General features: G+C 41.5%; 1 protein-coding gene and 1 long non-coding RNA gene across 4 annotated transcripts; both read left to right on the top strand.

Moving 5' to 3' along the window:
* The first annotated feature begins 509 nt into the window (after positions 1 to 509).
* Positions 510 to 1,546, top strand: LOC308133551. The gene is made up of 3 exons (XR_013936737.1): positions 510 to 633; positions 778 to 917; positions 1,272 to 1,546. It is a non-coding gene; the product is annotated as an uncharacterized lncRNA (long non-coding RNA).
* A 2,333-nt stretch (positions 1,547 to 3,879) lies between these two features.
* On the top strand, positions 3,880 to 14,973 carry snx27b (sorting nexin 27b). Of its 3 annotated transcripts, none has more exons than XM_080500964.1 (13): positions 3,880 to 4,302; positions 7,434 to 7,665; positions 7,826 to 8,018; positions 8,194 to 8,258; positions 9,007 to 9,111; positions 9,365 to 9,443; positions 10,123 to 10,286; positions 10,378 to 10,467; positions 10,840 to 10,989; positions 11,175 to 11,303; positions 12,197 to 12,256; positions 12,354 to 12,416; positions 12,554 to 14,973. In XM_080500964.1, exons 1-13 carry the CDS (start codon positions 3,965 to 3,967, stop codon positions 12,596 to 12,598), a joined length of 1,713 nt encoding a protein of 570 aa, XP_080357090.1. In that variant the 5' UTR covers positions 3,880 to 3,964; the 3' UTR covers positions 12,599 to 14,973. The 3 variants fall into 3 exon arrangements, with proteins under 3 accessions (XP_080357090.1, XP_080357089.1, XP_080357091.1); XM_080500963.1 differs by having other exon boundaries at positions 12,354 to 12,402; XM_080500965.1 differs by having other exon boundaries at positions 3,880 to 4,116; positions 12,354 to 12,402.

Consider the following 14,973-nt stretch of genomic DNA (forward strand, 5'->3'; position numbering starts at 1 on the left):
TCACTTTGACTTATTTCTTTACATAAGAATAAATAACAAGAGAGACATGAATCTGCCTTTCAATTATTGCCAGAAGCTTATTAGCGCAAATGAATGTGGAAAACTGGTTTTCTGGAGTGGGAACTACATTTCAAGCACACCCTTTTTTGCAAGCACACCCATGTGCACCATAATCTATGGGTGAAATGAAAGGAGGTCATTTTATTTCTAAAGCAGATTTTTGTAACACACAGTGCTTGTAACAAAACATTATTATAGAAATATGTCTCCTGTTAGTCGACTAATACTGACGCCAACAATCCTTCACTATGTGTATATAAATATATATATATATATATGAAAAGACGACAACAGTTAATCCTTTTTCCACATACATGTGTCATCGCCTATACATCGCCTATACATTCAGACACAAAAGGAGAGTTTCACAACACAAACCAGTTTGCCACGGATGATTGTCTGTCACACAGGTACATGAGTCACCAGCTGTTTCTTTGAACACACACATACACGCACACCTGCCAAACTGTTTCCACTGTTATAAAAACAGGGACTGTCCTCAGTCTCGGCATCAGTCTCATCGGAGATCAAGCTGACACCACCGCCGTCTCTCTTCTCCTGCAGAACACGAAGGTGAGCGTTGATAATAACCCTAAACTTTATCCTGCATTTTACTTTAACTCTGAATTCTAGATATGATCATTGTATGCTTTCAAACAATTCTTCAGTTTATTATGCACAGTGTGAACGTGTGACCCATGTGTTTCTTGTCTGCAGCTTCCAATATGTCTTGTCTGGACAGTTGCTGTGAGTGCATTAAGAAGCTGTTTGACGACCATGCCGGCGATGATGGAAAGTTGAGCAAGGAGGAGCTCCAGAAGATGATTGAGGACGGAGTCAAAAACCCTAAAATCAAAGTAAGACACACATTAAATTTAATTGATACGTTGGTGGAGGGGATCGATTTTGCAAGGTTTTGGATTTAATCCACCGCCGGTGTACGTCAGAGTGTTTTTGTGCAAGACGATGAAGCTCAAATTGCTCTGACTGTAGGCTGAGCACCTTGCCTGTCGTCTGTTTCCATTAGCATGTGAACTGCCGAATGTGCTCTGAGACTGCTGGAACAGTGATGATGATGTTAAATACAGTAAATGAAGTCCATACCACGTCACAATTCGCTATTGTACAGTCGCACCTCTTTTGCAAAATGTCTTTATTTTCCATCCATAATGCTGAAGTAATGCTGATAACTGACATCATTTGCCCTCCAGGAAAAACTGACTGCGGACGATTTGGACACCATCATGGGGCGGATGGATAAGGACAAAGATGGAGGTGTCGACTTCAGAGAGTTCTGCAAGTTTGTGGCTTTCGTAGCCAAACAGCAGCACAAAAAGCAAAATAAGGACTAAATACCTGGACCCTGGACAAGCTTTTATAATATTCTTATTATGAAGGCTCTAAAACACACAAATGGAAAATCTTCCACAGTGTATGTGTATGAGCATGTTCAGTTGGCAACAATAAAGATACATTTTAAATGTCACTTGATGTGAGCTTTGTTTTTATGGTTCTGACTGCACGTGAAACTGTTTCTTGGGGGGGGAATGCATTAATACCAGTGAAAGAAAAACTACACATAAAAAAAAAAAAAAAAATGTCTTGTTAATCCTTGGGGAAGCCAGTGACCACTGGGTGAAAATGTGGTACAGTGTGTTTTCAGAGCTGAAAGAGAGACAAAATTACTTTTAAAATTTAATTTACTGTTTTGCTCCGGCAATGTTTGACCTGACTGGAGCAGAAAACAGTGTGCATAAGGTAAAAACTGCTCCGACAGGTAAGATGAATCATCATATTTACCTTACAAACATTGCACCCTGACTGCATCACACCTTTCTTGTTTTGAATAACCTGTTCTAAATGAGGAAGACAGACGCTCCAATATACAACAACTCATTGTTCAGGTTTGTTCAAATGCAACCGTGTTCAGGGAAAGTTTTTAAGACTTCAGCTTCAGCTATGGATTAAAAATTTACTTTGTCACACTTTATGTTTTGTGGGTTTTGGCCTAAAGTTCATCCTGAGGATTGAGATCACAAGAGTCTCCTACTGGATCTTTTCAAAATAATCTTTCAAATGTGAAACTGTGTTTGGTGTAAAGCTAAGAGCTTCACATTTGCATGACGGAGGGTTTAGAAAAATATGAGTGTCAAACAGATCTGAAATCTGAACATACAGGTTCATGAAGAATTCCGATATTTTGTATTTATGAGTGTCTTTCAGAATTCTTCTGCACATGCTTGATACTTATCATTCCAATGCTGTCCCCTTGTGGGAGGTTTAGTAGTTTTGAACTGTTGTAAACAAGTTCCTAATTATACAAGAGGATTTGTGAAAATGAAATAATATATGACTTTAGACGTTTGACTTCTGAATGGACAAATGAATGAATGAATTATACAACTACTGAGATGCTTTGGTATTGCAGAATGCCTGGGAAAAGGGTCAATATGAAATACATACCACCAAACACAGCAAACCTATTTTTAAAAAAGATGTATTATGGGGGAATAGTTAACACTAATCTCAGCTCTATTGATTCATATAAAAACAACTTATCTATTGTACATTTCCATTTCCCTTCTAATAATTCTATCTATATAAAGCGATGAATGATATCCTCACAATTATCAAGACACCCAAAAACTTTTTTCAGAGGAACCCCATCTATGCAGGTAGAACTTGCAAGCACCACATTAGTCAGAGCTCAAAATAAGTTCATTGATGTGTATTTTTATTTCTTTGAAAATCACTTTGTCGTCAAACTTTATACCAGATTCACAAAAAGAAAACACCTCTGTCAAATCAGCACGATAATTTCTATTACTCTGACTTCCGTAAAATATTTAAAGTTCCTGAAAAACCTGCCTTTGTTAAGTGTTGCTTATGTTTTTATCCACCCTGTAATTGAGGATTCCTCGATGATTAGGTGTGGTTATGAAGCTTCACAGAAGAATGATACAGATCATTATTAATTCTTTTTTATTTATTTGTCCAGTAAGATTTGAAAATATAATAAATTTTGCTGTACTTTTGATGAGATTACATGATGTGCTCATTGAGGAAGAATGCTTCTCCAAAAGACAAAATGTTAGAATGTGAATGTCAGAATGACTGTATTTTGGACCAAAATTTAACATCCTGAAGATTAAGGTCATAAGAATCTCATGGTCTTTGAATCTTTTGAAAATATTCTTTAGATTGTGAATCATCTCAAATAGGGATATACAGAGGCACTTCGTATTTGCATGAGTTATACAAAAGGGAGAGTCTAGAAAAAATATCAGTTTCAGACTGTCTAGTCAGACTTGAATTTTTTCTGAAATTTCTGATATATTTAAGTTATGTTTGTAAAATTCAGTGTCAAAGATGGATTATTTTAAGCATATAAAAACACGTATAGGAAGCTATTCTGAATTTCCGTCTATTTAGACAGATTATTTTGTTACATAACTGAATATTCTATCCATATCAGAGGAAATTAAAATTATCATCTTTGAGTGAACTTCAAATATCATCTCGGTTATTCGACCTGGGCCATTTAATTTAAGTGCAATCTCATCTTTCTATAGAAATCAAAATATGGTCATATTTTGTTTTGTACTGTCCAAAAACGTGAGTTTTTTAACAGATGCCTGGACTAAGTTAGTCCAGCAGCAGTGACTCGTCCTGTCCAGAGGAGCCCTGCAGTCTGCAGTCTTCCACTTGGTACGCGTCCGGAGCAGCCGAGAGCAGCCGAGAGCAGCCGAGAGTAGCCGAGCAGCCGCTCGACAGTCATCGGACGCGCTCGGCTATTTCCGTCAGTTAGCGAGCCGAGGTGATTAGCTCGCCACCACAAGCTAATGTCTGTCGGATACCTGATGTCGGCCGAATTCGGGTGGATGATAAAAACAGCGTAGGAAAAATGGCGGACGTCGAGGGACAAGGCGTTTGTTCCTCGGTCCCACCGTTGCCTCAACCGTCCTCCCGGAACGGCTCCGGCAGTGGGAGCGGAACGCCGGGCACCGGCGGCGGCGGCAGCTGCCAGACGACGACCACCGTCACTTCGGGCCCGCGGTTAGTTCGGATAGTCAAGTCGGACTCGGGCTACGGGTTTAACGTTCGCGGACAAGTGAGTGAAGGGGGACAGCTGCGGAGCATTAACGGGGAACTGTACGCCCCCCTGCAGCATGTCAGCGCCGTCCTCCCCGGGGGAGCCGCCGACAGAGCCGGTATCTCCAAGGGGGACCGGATCCTAGAGGTGTAAGTGACCGCTACTCTTCTAGCTCAACTCTTAAGAAGATTACGCCGTTAAGTAATGTGCAGATAACTCTTTCACCGCCGGCAAGTCGTGTCAATGAAAATGAGTGATAGCGTGAGGTTTTATTTGTGTGTGTGTGTGTGTGTGTGTGTGTGTGTGTGTGTGTGTGTGTGTGTGTGTGTGTGTGTGTGTGTGTGTGTGTGTGTGTGTGTGTGTGTGTGTGTGTGTGTGTGTGTGTGTGTGTGTGTGTGTGTGTGTGTGTGGTTCACGATACACTGCCAGTTGAAGTCCTGCAGGGCTCAGTGTCCGTTCATCCCGATGAAAGAAGAGTCTGTGTTTGTTACTGAGAGCAGATCCAGGGATCATTAGTAATTCCTGTCACACTGAAATCGAGTCCTCTCACCCAAAGCATGCCAGGTATTCTCAACTCGCACACATATGCGACGATCGTCCTGTGTGCAGGGTTTCTGCAGGACACCTTGCATTGTTTACATTCGTCCTTTTGGTCCTCATCATCAGCATCACTGAACAAACTAACCTTGCAGTCTGAACTGGATGCTGGTTGCACTGGGTGGCGGTGTGCCTGCTGCATTTCAGGACAGAGGTGGCTGTCCTCACTGGCGTGTTAGTATGCACCCAGATAGCTTGCTGATGTTAGACTCTGTTGCTATGGAGAACACACAGCATCCAGCCCAGCATCAATGCCGGGGCTTCAGTGTGTCTGTGTGCTGAATGAGGTGATGCAGGGAGGGAGAGATGCCTTCGGTTCAGTTCTGATTGGCTTTTCTCTCTAAAGTTCAGTGGTTGATTGGCTGCCTCTAGGCACACTGCCTGACTATTTCTGCATGCAACATATTTATGGATGCATTTTGACTTCATTTTTATTGGTTGACAGGGAGAGTGCTGATCAGTTGCCTAAATGTGGTACACTCGTTAACATCTAAACAGACTGAACAGAAATCAAGTTGCAGCCTGACTCCATTTATACAGATCGAACATGCATATTAATAAAATATTACCACAAAATACAGAATAATGCCTCCTTGTCAATAACAATCAATGCCAATTCATGGGACTGGGAACCTGTAAAGCTTCCTGCTGGGAAAGTCCCTATACCAAGTTTGGAGCCAGACCCAACAACATAAAATAATGTTTCCCCCATGGAAATCTGTAGACAATTTACAAAGAATATCACTTCAATGAATTATGCTTGTGAAACCAAAAGTGTTGCTGAGAGAACTTCAGTAGTAAAAATGTTATTTCACAAAGATGCACAAACGCAGGTATATTGAGCCATGACACGTTAGTATCTGAGAGCTTTTACAAAATTCCCACTTGCATTCGAGTGTGTGTGGAAAGTGGGACACACTCTGGAATATAATAAAACAGGTGTATTTTTATGTGTCCATGTGCTTGTGTATAGTTCTTAATAGTTTACAGAAGAACACTGCGTATATGGTTATATCTCAATCTTTACACACTTGCAGTGAAATTAATCTGTGGATTTGGCCTCAGTTCATATGGTATTTCTGAGAACCTGTGTGTACACAATTAGCTGCAGTGCTGTAGTGCACCCACTATTCTTTTTACAATCAATACTTCTTTGCACATTTACAAACAGCTCCCGCTCTTCAGGCTTCAATGCAGAATCATCTACACCCCTCAGCAATGTTTCCCAGCATCCTGTTTTGTCGTAAAGGTTATGCATAATGGTTGATGCTTACAAACTCCGCTGTACCTGTGCAGTATACATAATATCGTGTATATGCAAAACTATTTAACTCGTGATCTGTAGACCTAGTAAAACAAACTTAATTACCACCAATGTTACAAAGTCAGAAGAGTGCGTGATGATACATAAGAGGAAAACAGCCTGTGTAAACTGTTTATCACAATCAGAAGTGCTGAGAGTGCCGGTGCAAAGGACACTATATCAGGTGCTTATTATATCATCATAAAGCTGCAGGAGGGAATAAGCTGGCAAAATGCTTTGTCTGCATTTCGTGTTGTTCAAAACATTGCACTTTCTACCACTACACTTGCGAGATTGTTGCATTTGTGTCTCCAATATTACTGTTTGCTAACTGCTGCGTACTTAGTCATCTTTTCTCACCAGGGCGAGTTTTGAGATTTGCTGCGTGTGCACGTTTTCTGGGAGCCTCTCCTGATTGCATGTTCATGTGCAGCTATCTCGTAACTCTATAGGTATCAAAGTGTGCGTCTTCTCGGACGCTCGGCCCCGTAACAGAATCACTGAAAGTTTCATTTTTAGTTTTAGAGGGAAGTTTTCCTTTTTTTTTTCTCTCCTTTAGGGTTTTCCCCATCTTCTCCTGCCTGAATTTCTTTTTAGTATTGAGAGTAAACACACATGCTGCTGTGGAGTTCAGAACATCTGTAGGCATCTTTGGATATGAATTTGTTCTTTCTGTGATTAAAACAAGTTATTTCTCAGAATATAACACAGTTCAGATGCACAAACCTCTAAAAAGTCTCTCAAGCCCAGCGGTTTGTTGAAGAATGAGCCTCGTTATTAAAAAGTGTGAAGTTATTAAATGTTATTCAGTGTTATTCTAATCCCACCATTATTTGCCAACACAGCCATTACATTGGAGTGTTTGTGTGTTGTTGAATTATTTTTTTTTTGTTTGCTTTTTGTGAAAACCTGACATTGACACAGAAAACTTTAAAAGACAACTTGGGCCGTTTTGAGCAAACTGGAGGTGAGACCGTCATGCGGCGGCCAAAAGGCAAACACCCAGTGCTGCTCTTGTGCGTATGACACAACCAGTGGCTTTATTCCTGCAGAGAAAGATGTGAAAGTTGTTTTGAGTCATTTTGGCTGGAATAAAATCCCTCCAAACAAACCTTGGTTTTAAAGCAGAGGCCAGAAGAAATGTGCTCATTCCATCAAATCTATCAGGAAAGAGGTTACAAACATGCAATTATGAAGGAAGTTTGTTCTAATTTGAATGAACCGTTATTAATACACAGTTAAAGACGACAAGAAAGTTGCTCTGTTCTTATAACGGCTTCAGTTGTACAGTTCTAAACCACTGAACCTTTTCAATAAACCTGAGGAGATCAAATTGTGAATGAAATTCCAACTCCAGCAATATCTGCGTCTGCTCCACAGGAACGGGGTGAATGTGGAAGGGGCGACACACAAGCAGGTGGTGGACCTGATCCGGGCCGGTGAGAGGGAGCTGGTGCTGGCCGTGCTCTCCGTCCCGCCTCAGGAGGCCGACTGCCTGGATCCCGGAGACGACGGCTCAGCCCAGTCCTGCTATGACTACTCCGACAAACAGGCCGTGCCCATCTCCGTTCCCAGCTACAAGCACACCGAGCTCAACCATGAGAAGTTTGTGGTGAGTGAATGAGTGAGTGAGTGAGCGAGCGAGCGCACACTGAAGCTGAAAGCAGGAAGAAGAATGAATGAATGGATGGAACAAACAAAGGCAGTGTAAAACTGGTTGATTCAGCTTTTCTTCTCCTCTCGTGCTTCAGTGTTGTGTTTCTGTCCTTCAGGTGTACAATGTGTACATGGCAGGCCGGCAGCTGTGCTCCAAGCGTTACCGGGAGTTTGTCATTCTGCACCAAAACCTGAAGAGGGAGTTTGCCAACTTTACGTTCCCCAAACTGCCGGGGAAATGGCCCTTCTCTCTGTCGGAGCAGCAGCTGGACGCCCGGCGCAGAGGCCTTGAAGAATACCTGGAGAAGGGTGAGGCGGAGGGAGGAGGGCCGCTTTTAACCCAAGTCTTTTGTCTTGCATCATTCTTCTGCCTTTGGAAATAAGATGAAACGATAAATCCCGAGGACAAAGCAGATGGAAAACGCTTTGTACTGTTGACAGCGATGAAGTTTTCAACTGATATTTTGCGTCTGTCGCCCTGCAGTGTGCTCCGTGCGTGTCATCGGAGAAAGTGACATCATGCAGGAGTTCCTGTCTGAGTCGGATGAGGTGAATAAAATAGAACAGAACCAACAAGCCTCCTTTCAAAACTACATTTCTTCTCACTTCCCAGATATTTTTAGACATTTGGGAGCACATGGCAGATTTGTTTTTATCCCTTTCTGATATTTTTGGCCAGTTTTTACCTTTTTTTTTTTTTTAAGTCAACTAGAGATGCAAACAACTGACATGTTTTATCAGTGTTTTAAGATATTTTATTTTGCTTTTTGCAATTGTTGGCTTAACACACACTTTTAGTTTTGACACATTTTTTTTCCACAAAGCATCTCGTAGATGAACTCGTGTTGAACATGAAGATTAGAGACACGGTTACTAAGGCAACATGCTTGCACTCATTTGGCCGGATTTGGCTGTAGCAGCATCCTCACTTAAAAGGTTTATGCCTGTGCCTACTGCAAGGGTTGTTTGTTTGTTTGTTTTGCTGTTTTTACATTGTTTGAGTAATCTCAAAATACGAAAAAAAAGAAAAATCATGTTTATTTTATATTATTATATAGCTACAGAGTCCATGCTTATGAGCAAATCCTGTTTTCACGCCTCAGTTCTGTGTTTCCGTCTGTATTTCTACAAGCGAGAAAATATTGGCCTTTATGTATTTGTCTATGAGATTTGCAATCATTTCATACATCAGGGGATAAAAATAAAAAAGAACTTTTCATGTGGCGTTTGCCTTTTACAGCCCGTGACTCTGCAGACATTTACTGTTTTCCTATTTTGTCTCTTCGTCTCGATCCAGAACTACAACGGTGTGTCGGATGTGGAGCTGAGAATAGCCATGCCAGATAAAACTACACTCACTGTCAGGGTTCGTAAAAACTCCACCACAGACCAGGTCTACCAGGTAAACACACACACTGCCAGCTCTGTTTTCACAAGGTTTACTCACTGTCTTACCAAATGAGTCATTTTATAGTTTTATTCTTTTTGTGATTATTTGTTTATTTACTTCACTATCACTATTCTATTTGGTCTGGGTTTTATACTGGTTTCATATTGCTTTTGCTATTTTATTAATCGATCTATATTTTGAATGATTTTATGATGCTAAACTCTCGTGACTGTTAATTTTCATTTATTAATTTGTACTATTTCAGGCTGTGGTTGTGAAACTTGGAATGGACAGTGTAACAGCCAGCTACTTCGCTCTGTTTGAGGTCATCAACCACACCTTTGGTGAGTAATAACATGCCACTGAACCAGACGGGTGGATTTTGTATATTTACATATTGAAAATGCCCAAACACAACTCCAAATTTAAACATAGCCAGACCCAACATGGCAGATGAGGGGTTTTTTTGTTGTTTTTTTTGGTTCCAACAGCCATCACTTTCAACCTGTTTTAAAACAAAAAGCCTCAGTTCCTCTGCCCACTCTGATGTTTCTCATTTTGTTTAAAGCAAAAACCTTGTTTTAAAAGTGATGGCATTGAATTGACATATTTGAGTGACAAGGCTATGTCACATTTTGAAAGAGCAAGATAACTGCATAAAACTCTTGTAAATGTGGATCTTTTAAAAGCCCAGAGTTTTGAAGTTAGTCTCAATGAACCTGTGTGCAGAATGAATATATGAATGTGAGGAGGACAATGCATGTTTTTTTTTTTTAATAAAGTTTCTTTTACTGGAAAAAAAAATAAAAGTGCAGCTCTAAAGAAGACATCAATGTCAGTGTCTTAGTGAGGCTCAAGACGGGATTACCAAAACTCTCAAGGTTTCAGTTTGTGCACAATCAAGAGGGACTGAATGTCAGAAAAAGATTCCTAAATGATGCTGTTGATGTTTTACCTTCGCACAAGGTTGAAGCTAATCCCCTTTCCTCCCCGCCTTTATTTGTTTCTCACCTTCTTCTTCAGTGCGCAAACTGGCTCCCAATGAGTTCCCCCACAAACTGTACGTACAGAACTATACCTCAGCCATCCCAGGAACCTGCCTCACCCTGCGCAAATGGCTCTTCACCACAGAAGAAGAGATTCTGCTCAATGATAATCAGCTTGCTGTCAACTATTTCTTCCATCAGGTGTGTTTTTTGTTGTTGTTGTTTTTTTCCCCTCAAATGTCTTTCGTCAGTATATGTGTTTACCAGTGTCCTCCGTCTGAAACCTTCACAGGCTTTGGATGATGTGAAGAAAGGGTTCATCAAAGCTGAGCAGAAGTCTTATCAGCTGCAGAAGTTGGCAGAGCAGAAGAAGATGCCCATGGTCAGTTTGTCACATGACCACAGAACAAATGTCTCCCCCAGAGTGCCGCGCTGACTGGCACTGATAGCCGCTTATTATAGTACAATGGGTCACTCACCTGTTTGCTCTCCTCACTGTGTGTCATACAGCAATCTGCAGAGTGTACAGAGAGGAAGTGGAACAGGCAGGCTGCAGCTTTGATTCCAGTCTCATAAAGGACAATTTTGCTTGAGGGGGGGGCACGGATAAATGAATGAAACTGTCTCAGGATATGAATACATTTCCTCCTGTTTTATTAAAAATACAGCCAACCTTGCTTTATAGCTTTAAGGGAAAAAAACATTGCACCCTGCATCTAAACACCACCTTGCACGTTGTCACTGTCTCCCTCAGTACCTGAGTCTGTTGAGGGGTTGTGAGGGCTACAACGAAATAATGTTCCCTCACTGTTCCTGCGACTCCCGACGCAAAGGTCACGTGATCACAGCCATCAGCATTCACCACTTCAAGCTGCACGCCTGCACTGAGGAAGGAACACTTGAGGCAAGGCCTACTACGTGTGTGTGTGTGTGTGTGTGTGTGTGTGTGTGTGTGTGTGTGTGTGTGTGTGTGTGTGTGTGTGTGTGTGTGTGTGTGTGTGTGTGTGTGTGTGTGTGTGTGTGTGTGTGTGTGTGTGTGTGTGTATTGTGTTTGTGACAGAGTGCATTAAAGCCTCCATGTCGCTGCAGAACCAGGTGATTGCCTTCGACTGGGGGGAAATGCAGAGGTGGGACACGGACGAAGAGGGCATGGCCTTCTGTTTTGAATATGCACGAGGAGAGAAGAAACCCCGCTGGGTGAAAATTTTCACACCTTATGTAAGTATAACACCCCCCCAATATTACACGTTGCTAATTCAAACCAGACTCCTGCAGTCATTCAACCAGAATGTTATAAAACATTGTTCGAACCAATGGATTCCTTCCCTACTGCTCATTTAATTTACATTTAATGTTTGCTACATGTTCAGTTTCATGGGTCTGCTGGTTAATGTTTACATACTATTTTACACAACCAGCATCCAGACCAATGTCCTGAAACATTCATAATTGAGTTTTGTTTAAAAGCTGTGAAATAAAAAAATATCTGTTATCAATTTAATGCTGGGAGACTATTTCATATTGCAGCCTACCTGTTGTCTGCACAGTGAATGTGAAGCTGCTCGGGATGCAGTATATTGTCCACCGTCTTTCATTCTGTTAATATATTCCAACTCCCTCAGAAGAAAGGAGCCAGAACACATCGAGTCTCTCTAGAGAAAGTTATCATACTATTACATCTCCTCTCATCATGATGCTTCAGTAGCAGATGCACACATGAGATACAATATATATTTTGAATATGTGCAAAATAAGGACGTTGCTCCAGCTTCCAGGATGCACTTCATCCCATAGTTGTTTTTAGTAACAGTCAGCACAGCGACAAATCAAATTGATGTTTTGGTCTAAAAACGACCACAGCCAGACAATTAGCTCAGCATCAAAACTGGACTGACTCTTGATTACTCGCACTTCTAAATTTCAGTTAAGATGTTGTACAGTTGAACACATTTCTGTATATTTTTTTTATGGGCTTTCAGTATCCATATCATTTAATCAAGAGGAGAAAAAAACGTGTTTATATTTCTATATGACATTGAATAATAAAAATATCACTTATGCTGTTAACATAAATCTGTTTCTCTTTGTGTTTGTGACTGGGCCATATTCAGTTTAACTACATGCATGAGTGCTTTGAGAGAGTCTTCTGTGAGCTGAAGTGGAGGAAGGAGGTTCGTGTCTCTTTCTTCCCTACGGTACAATCAACTCATTTTCCAGCCGGTTGTTTGCGCTCTCACCTCAGTGCCGTCATGTGCGTCTGTTTCTCAGGTGCAAGAGGAAGCTACAGACGAGGACAATAAGAACTGCAATAAAGATGGTATGTGTGGCAAGGTAAGGCTTTGCCTGCCTCTGTCCAGCCTATGATACAAGAATAGAGAGCGTTTTATTTATTTTATTTTATTTAGATTTTTTTTTTTTTTTTTTTCTAAGTTGGTACGTCTTGGTCCTGATCGCTGTTTCTCCTGCAGAATATATTCCAGCTGCTGAGGCACAGAAGGGATGGGGGCACCTAGGAAGGGAGATCGTTACCTCTTAAATACAGTACATCCTCATCAGCGACTGAGCTCAGTTTTGGCCTTGACCTCGCCCCCCCTCCCCCACGTTCCCCCCCCCCCCCCCCCCCCCCCCCCCACACCCAGCAACTCTCAGCTATTAACTCCATGGACTTCATTTACACTCCTTCAACTCCCAACACGAGAAGCTGCGTCGTACATGCAGAACCAACAAGCATCTGCTGACGGAACACATCCAGTAAACACGAGCATCGAAAGCTTACAGACTCATGACCCAGAACTCTTGAATCCAGCACATCATAACCACGCAGTGAGCCAAGCTCTGTCGAAGAAAAAAAAAGAAACGAGGCCTCTACAGACCGGACCCACACGCATGCCCTTTTCTTATTGGCAGGGACCTGACGGGGACTGTGACGCGCAAAAAAAACGAGGAGGTTCTGAGCCTCTTTTGTTTTTTTGAAGGCGTCGTACTTGAAAAAAGGAGTCGTACGTGTACCGAGAGGGGAAGCGGAAAGGGAAAGCCGTTGGTGCTCACAAAGGGGAACACAGATAGTAGTAATCAGCGGCGCTGCGAGGTCGACCACAGGAAGACACTCGGCTTCTCAATTGACGAACCGCAGCAGCAGCAGCAGCAGCGTCTCGTGTGTCTCTTTGCGTGCGTGTTTGGAAAGGTACAAACGAGGGACGCTCTCTGAATGTATTCATCTATTATGCACTACATTTGCTTTTACAAGAGACAACTTTTATCATTGTGACTTGGCTGATGAGAGAAGGGAAAGAAAAAGCGTCTTGTTTTTCAATTGTGTTTTTTTTTTTGTTTAATTTCATTTGCTTATTTCTCACATTGCAGGAACGTTGTACATTTTAGTTCGATGTTGCACTTTATCCACCAGTATTAACAATCTCCAGATGTGCAAAAGGTAAGCTGAAAGGCAAATAGGGATTGGCATACTGGGATACGCTTGTACTGACTGTCAATTCATTTTTGAGTGACGGACAACGGTGTGATTATATACTGTGTCAACATATGCAGAACCATGCATTAGACTTGTATGTATTTATTGTGTCATGTGAACACTCCATGCAAACGTTTCATGCCATCCTGGGGCCGCAGTGAGGCTGAGCACCAATCGGACAGAGGGTGTATTCAGCCTGTTTTATATGCATTACACAGAAAAGACAGCAGGGGTCCTTCTCTTCCTTTTCCCGCTCTGCCTCGCAGTGATTACTGTGTTCCAGCCAGCCCCCACAGGATTTATAATAGGCCTGTAATTCAAATGGCCTTTTCCATGCAGCACTATTTATCTCTGTAGCTAGTACTTTGCTGCTCTGGTAAACCTCTGATGCGCTGCATGTTCAAGTTGAGCGAGAATCTGTAAACAAAAGGGATTTTTTTTTTCTTTCTTTCTTTCCACTCCTCAAAGCAATGATCACGAACGGCTTCCCAGCAACTGATCGCATAAAGTAATGAAATAAATTAAACATAGTTCAGCGCCCTCTCTAAATGAGCTCATTCATTGTTCTAATTCCATGATGAATGCAGTGATAATGTATAAACTGATTATGCGGGGGAGCAATACTTGTGCCAGCATGATAATACACAAATATGTAATTACAAGTTATTGCATCGTTGAATTGGTACACTCAGATATTAAATTCTTTTGGAAAATAACATGCAGATCCCTACTATTGCAGTAGTTCTGGCCACCATCAGAATATTAGGTGAAGTCACTTCAGACATTCAAACTGCTTTAAAAAACAACAACAACAACAACGTACTTTTGAAATCAACTGCAAGCCATTTGCCCATTAACAAAACATATTGAGACATTATGTTCATGAGAAGCAACTATTACATTATTATATAATAGTGAGCCATTGCTCTGATTCAGCGGGTTATGGTGCTTTATTAAATCTAGAACCGATTATATAGATTTAAATTAGTGGCTCTTACCAAGAGTGCTTGTTATAATCATGGTGCTGTTCGCAGAAGCTATTTTAGGTGATTAATGAGTTTCAGCAGGCCTCTGAGAGTTTCTCGACCAGGTTTAATTGAAAGCGTTGAGCTTTGAATTGATGCTGGAAGTGCAACCCTGAAGAGCGCACTAATTTGCCGGGATCCCGTCTGTTTACTGAACCATGTCTGATGCAGCCGATTGTCTGATCTTAAATCTGCTCTCTTTAACTCTTCCACCTCTCTTATCTCTCGGCCTCTCATTCTCATTCTTGCTAAAGTTATGTCACATACATTATTTAATTCAGTAAGATGTTAAATTCAGCTGATACGGTACGGATTTTCAAGACCTTGAGAAGAAGATGGAGTTCGTCAACTTGCAGACCCTGTGACATGCTGAAATGTGAAACTGAAGAGTGTT

The sequence above is a fragment of the Blennius ocellaris genome (genome assembly GCF_963422515.1).
Source record: "Blennius ocellaris genome assembly, chromosome: 8".
Lineage (NCBI taxonomy): Eukaryota > Metazoa > Chordata > Actinopteri > Blenniiformes > Blenniidae > Blennius > Blennius ocellaris.

Excerpts from the sequence above, each read along its gene's own strand:
- snx27b (XM_080500963.1), top strand. The coding sequence starts at position 3,965 with ATGGCGGACGTCGAGGGACAAGGCGTTTGTTCCTCGGTCCCACCGTTG. Across the intron at positions 9,444-10,122 it reads GGTCATCAACCACACCTTTG|TGCGCAAACTGGCTCCCAAT; the intron begins GTGAGTAATAAC and ends CTTCTTCTTCAG. Across the intron at positions 10,468-10,839 it reads AGCAGAAGAAGATGCCCATG|TACCTGAGTCTGTTGAGGGG; the intron begins GTCAGTTTGTCA and ends TGTCTCCCTCAG.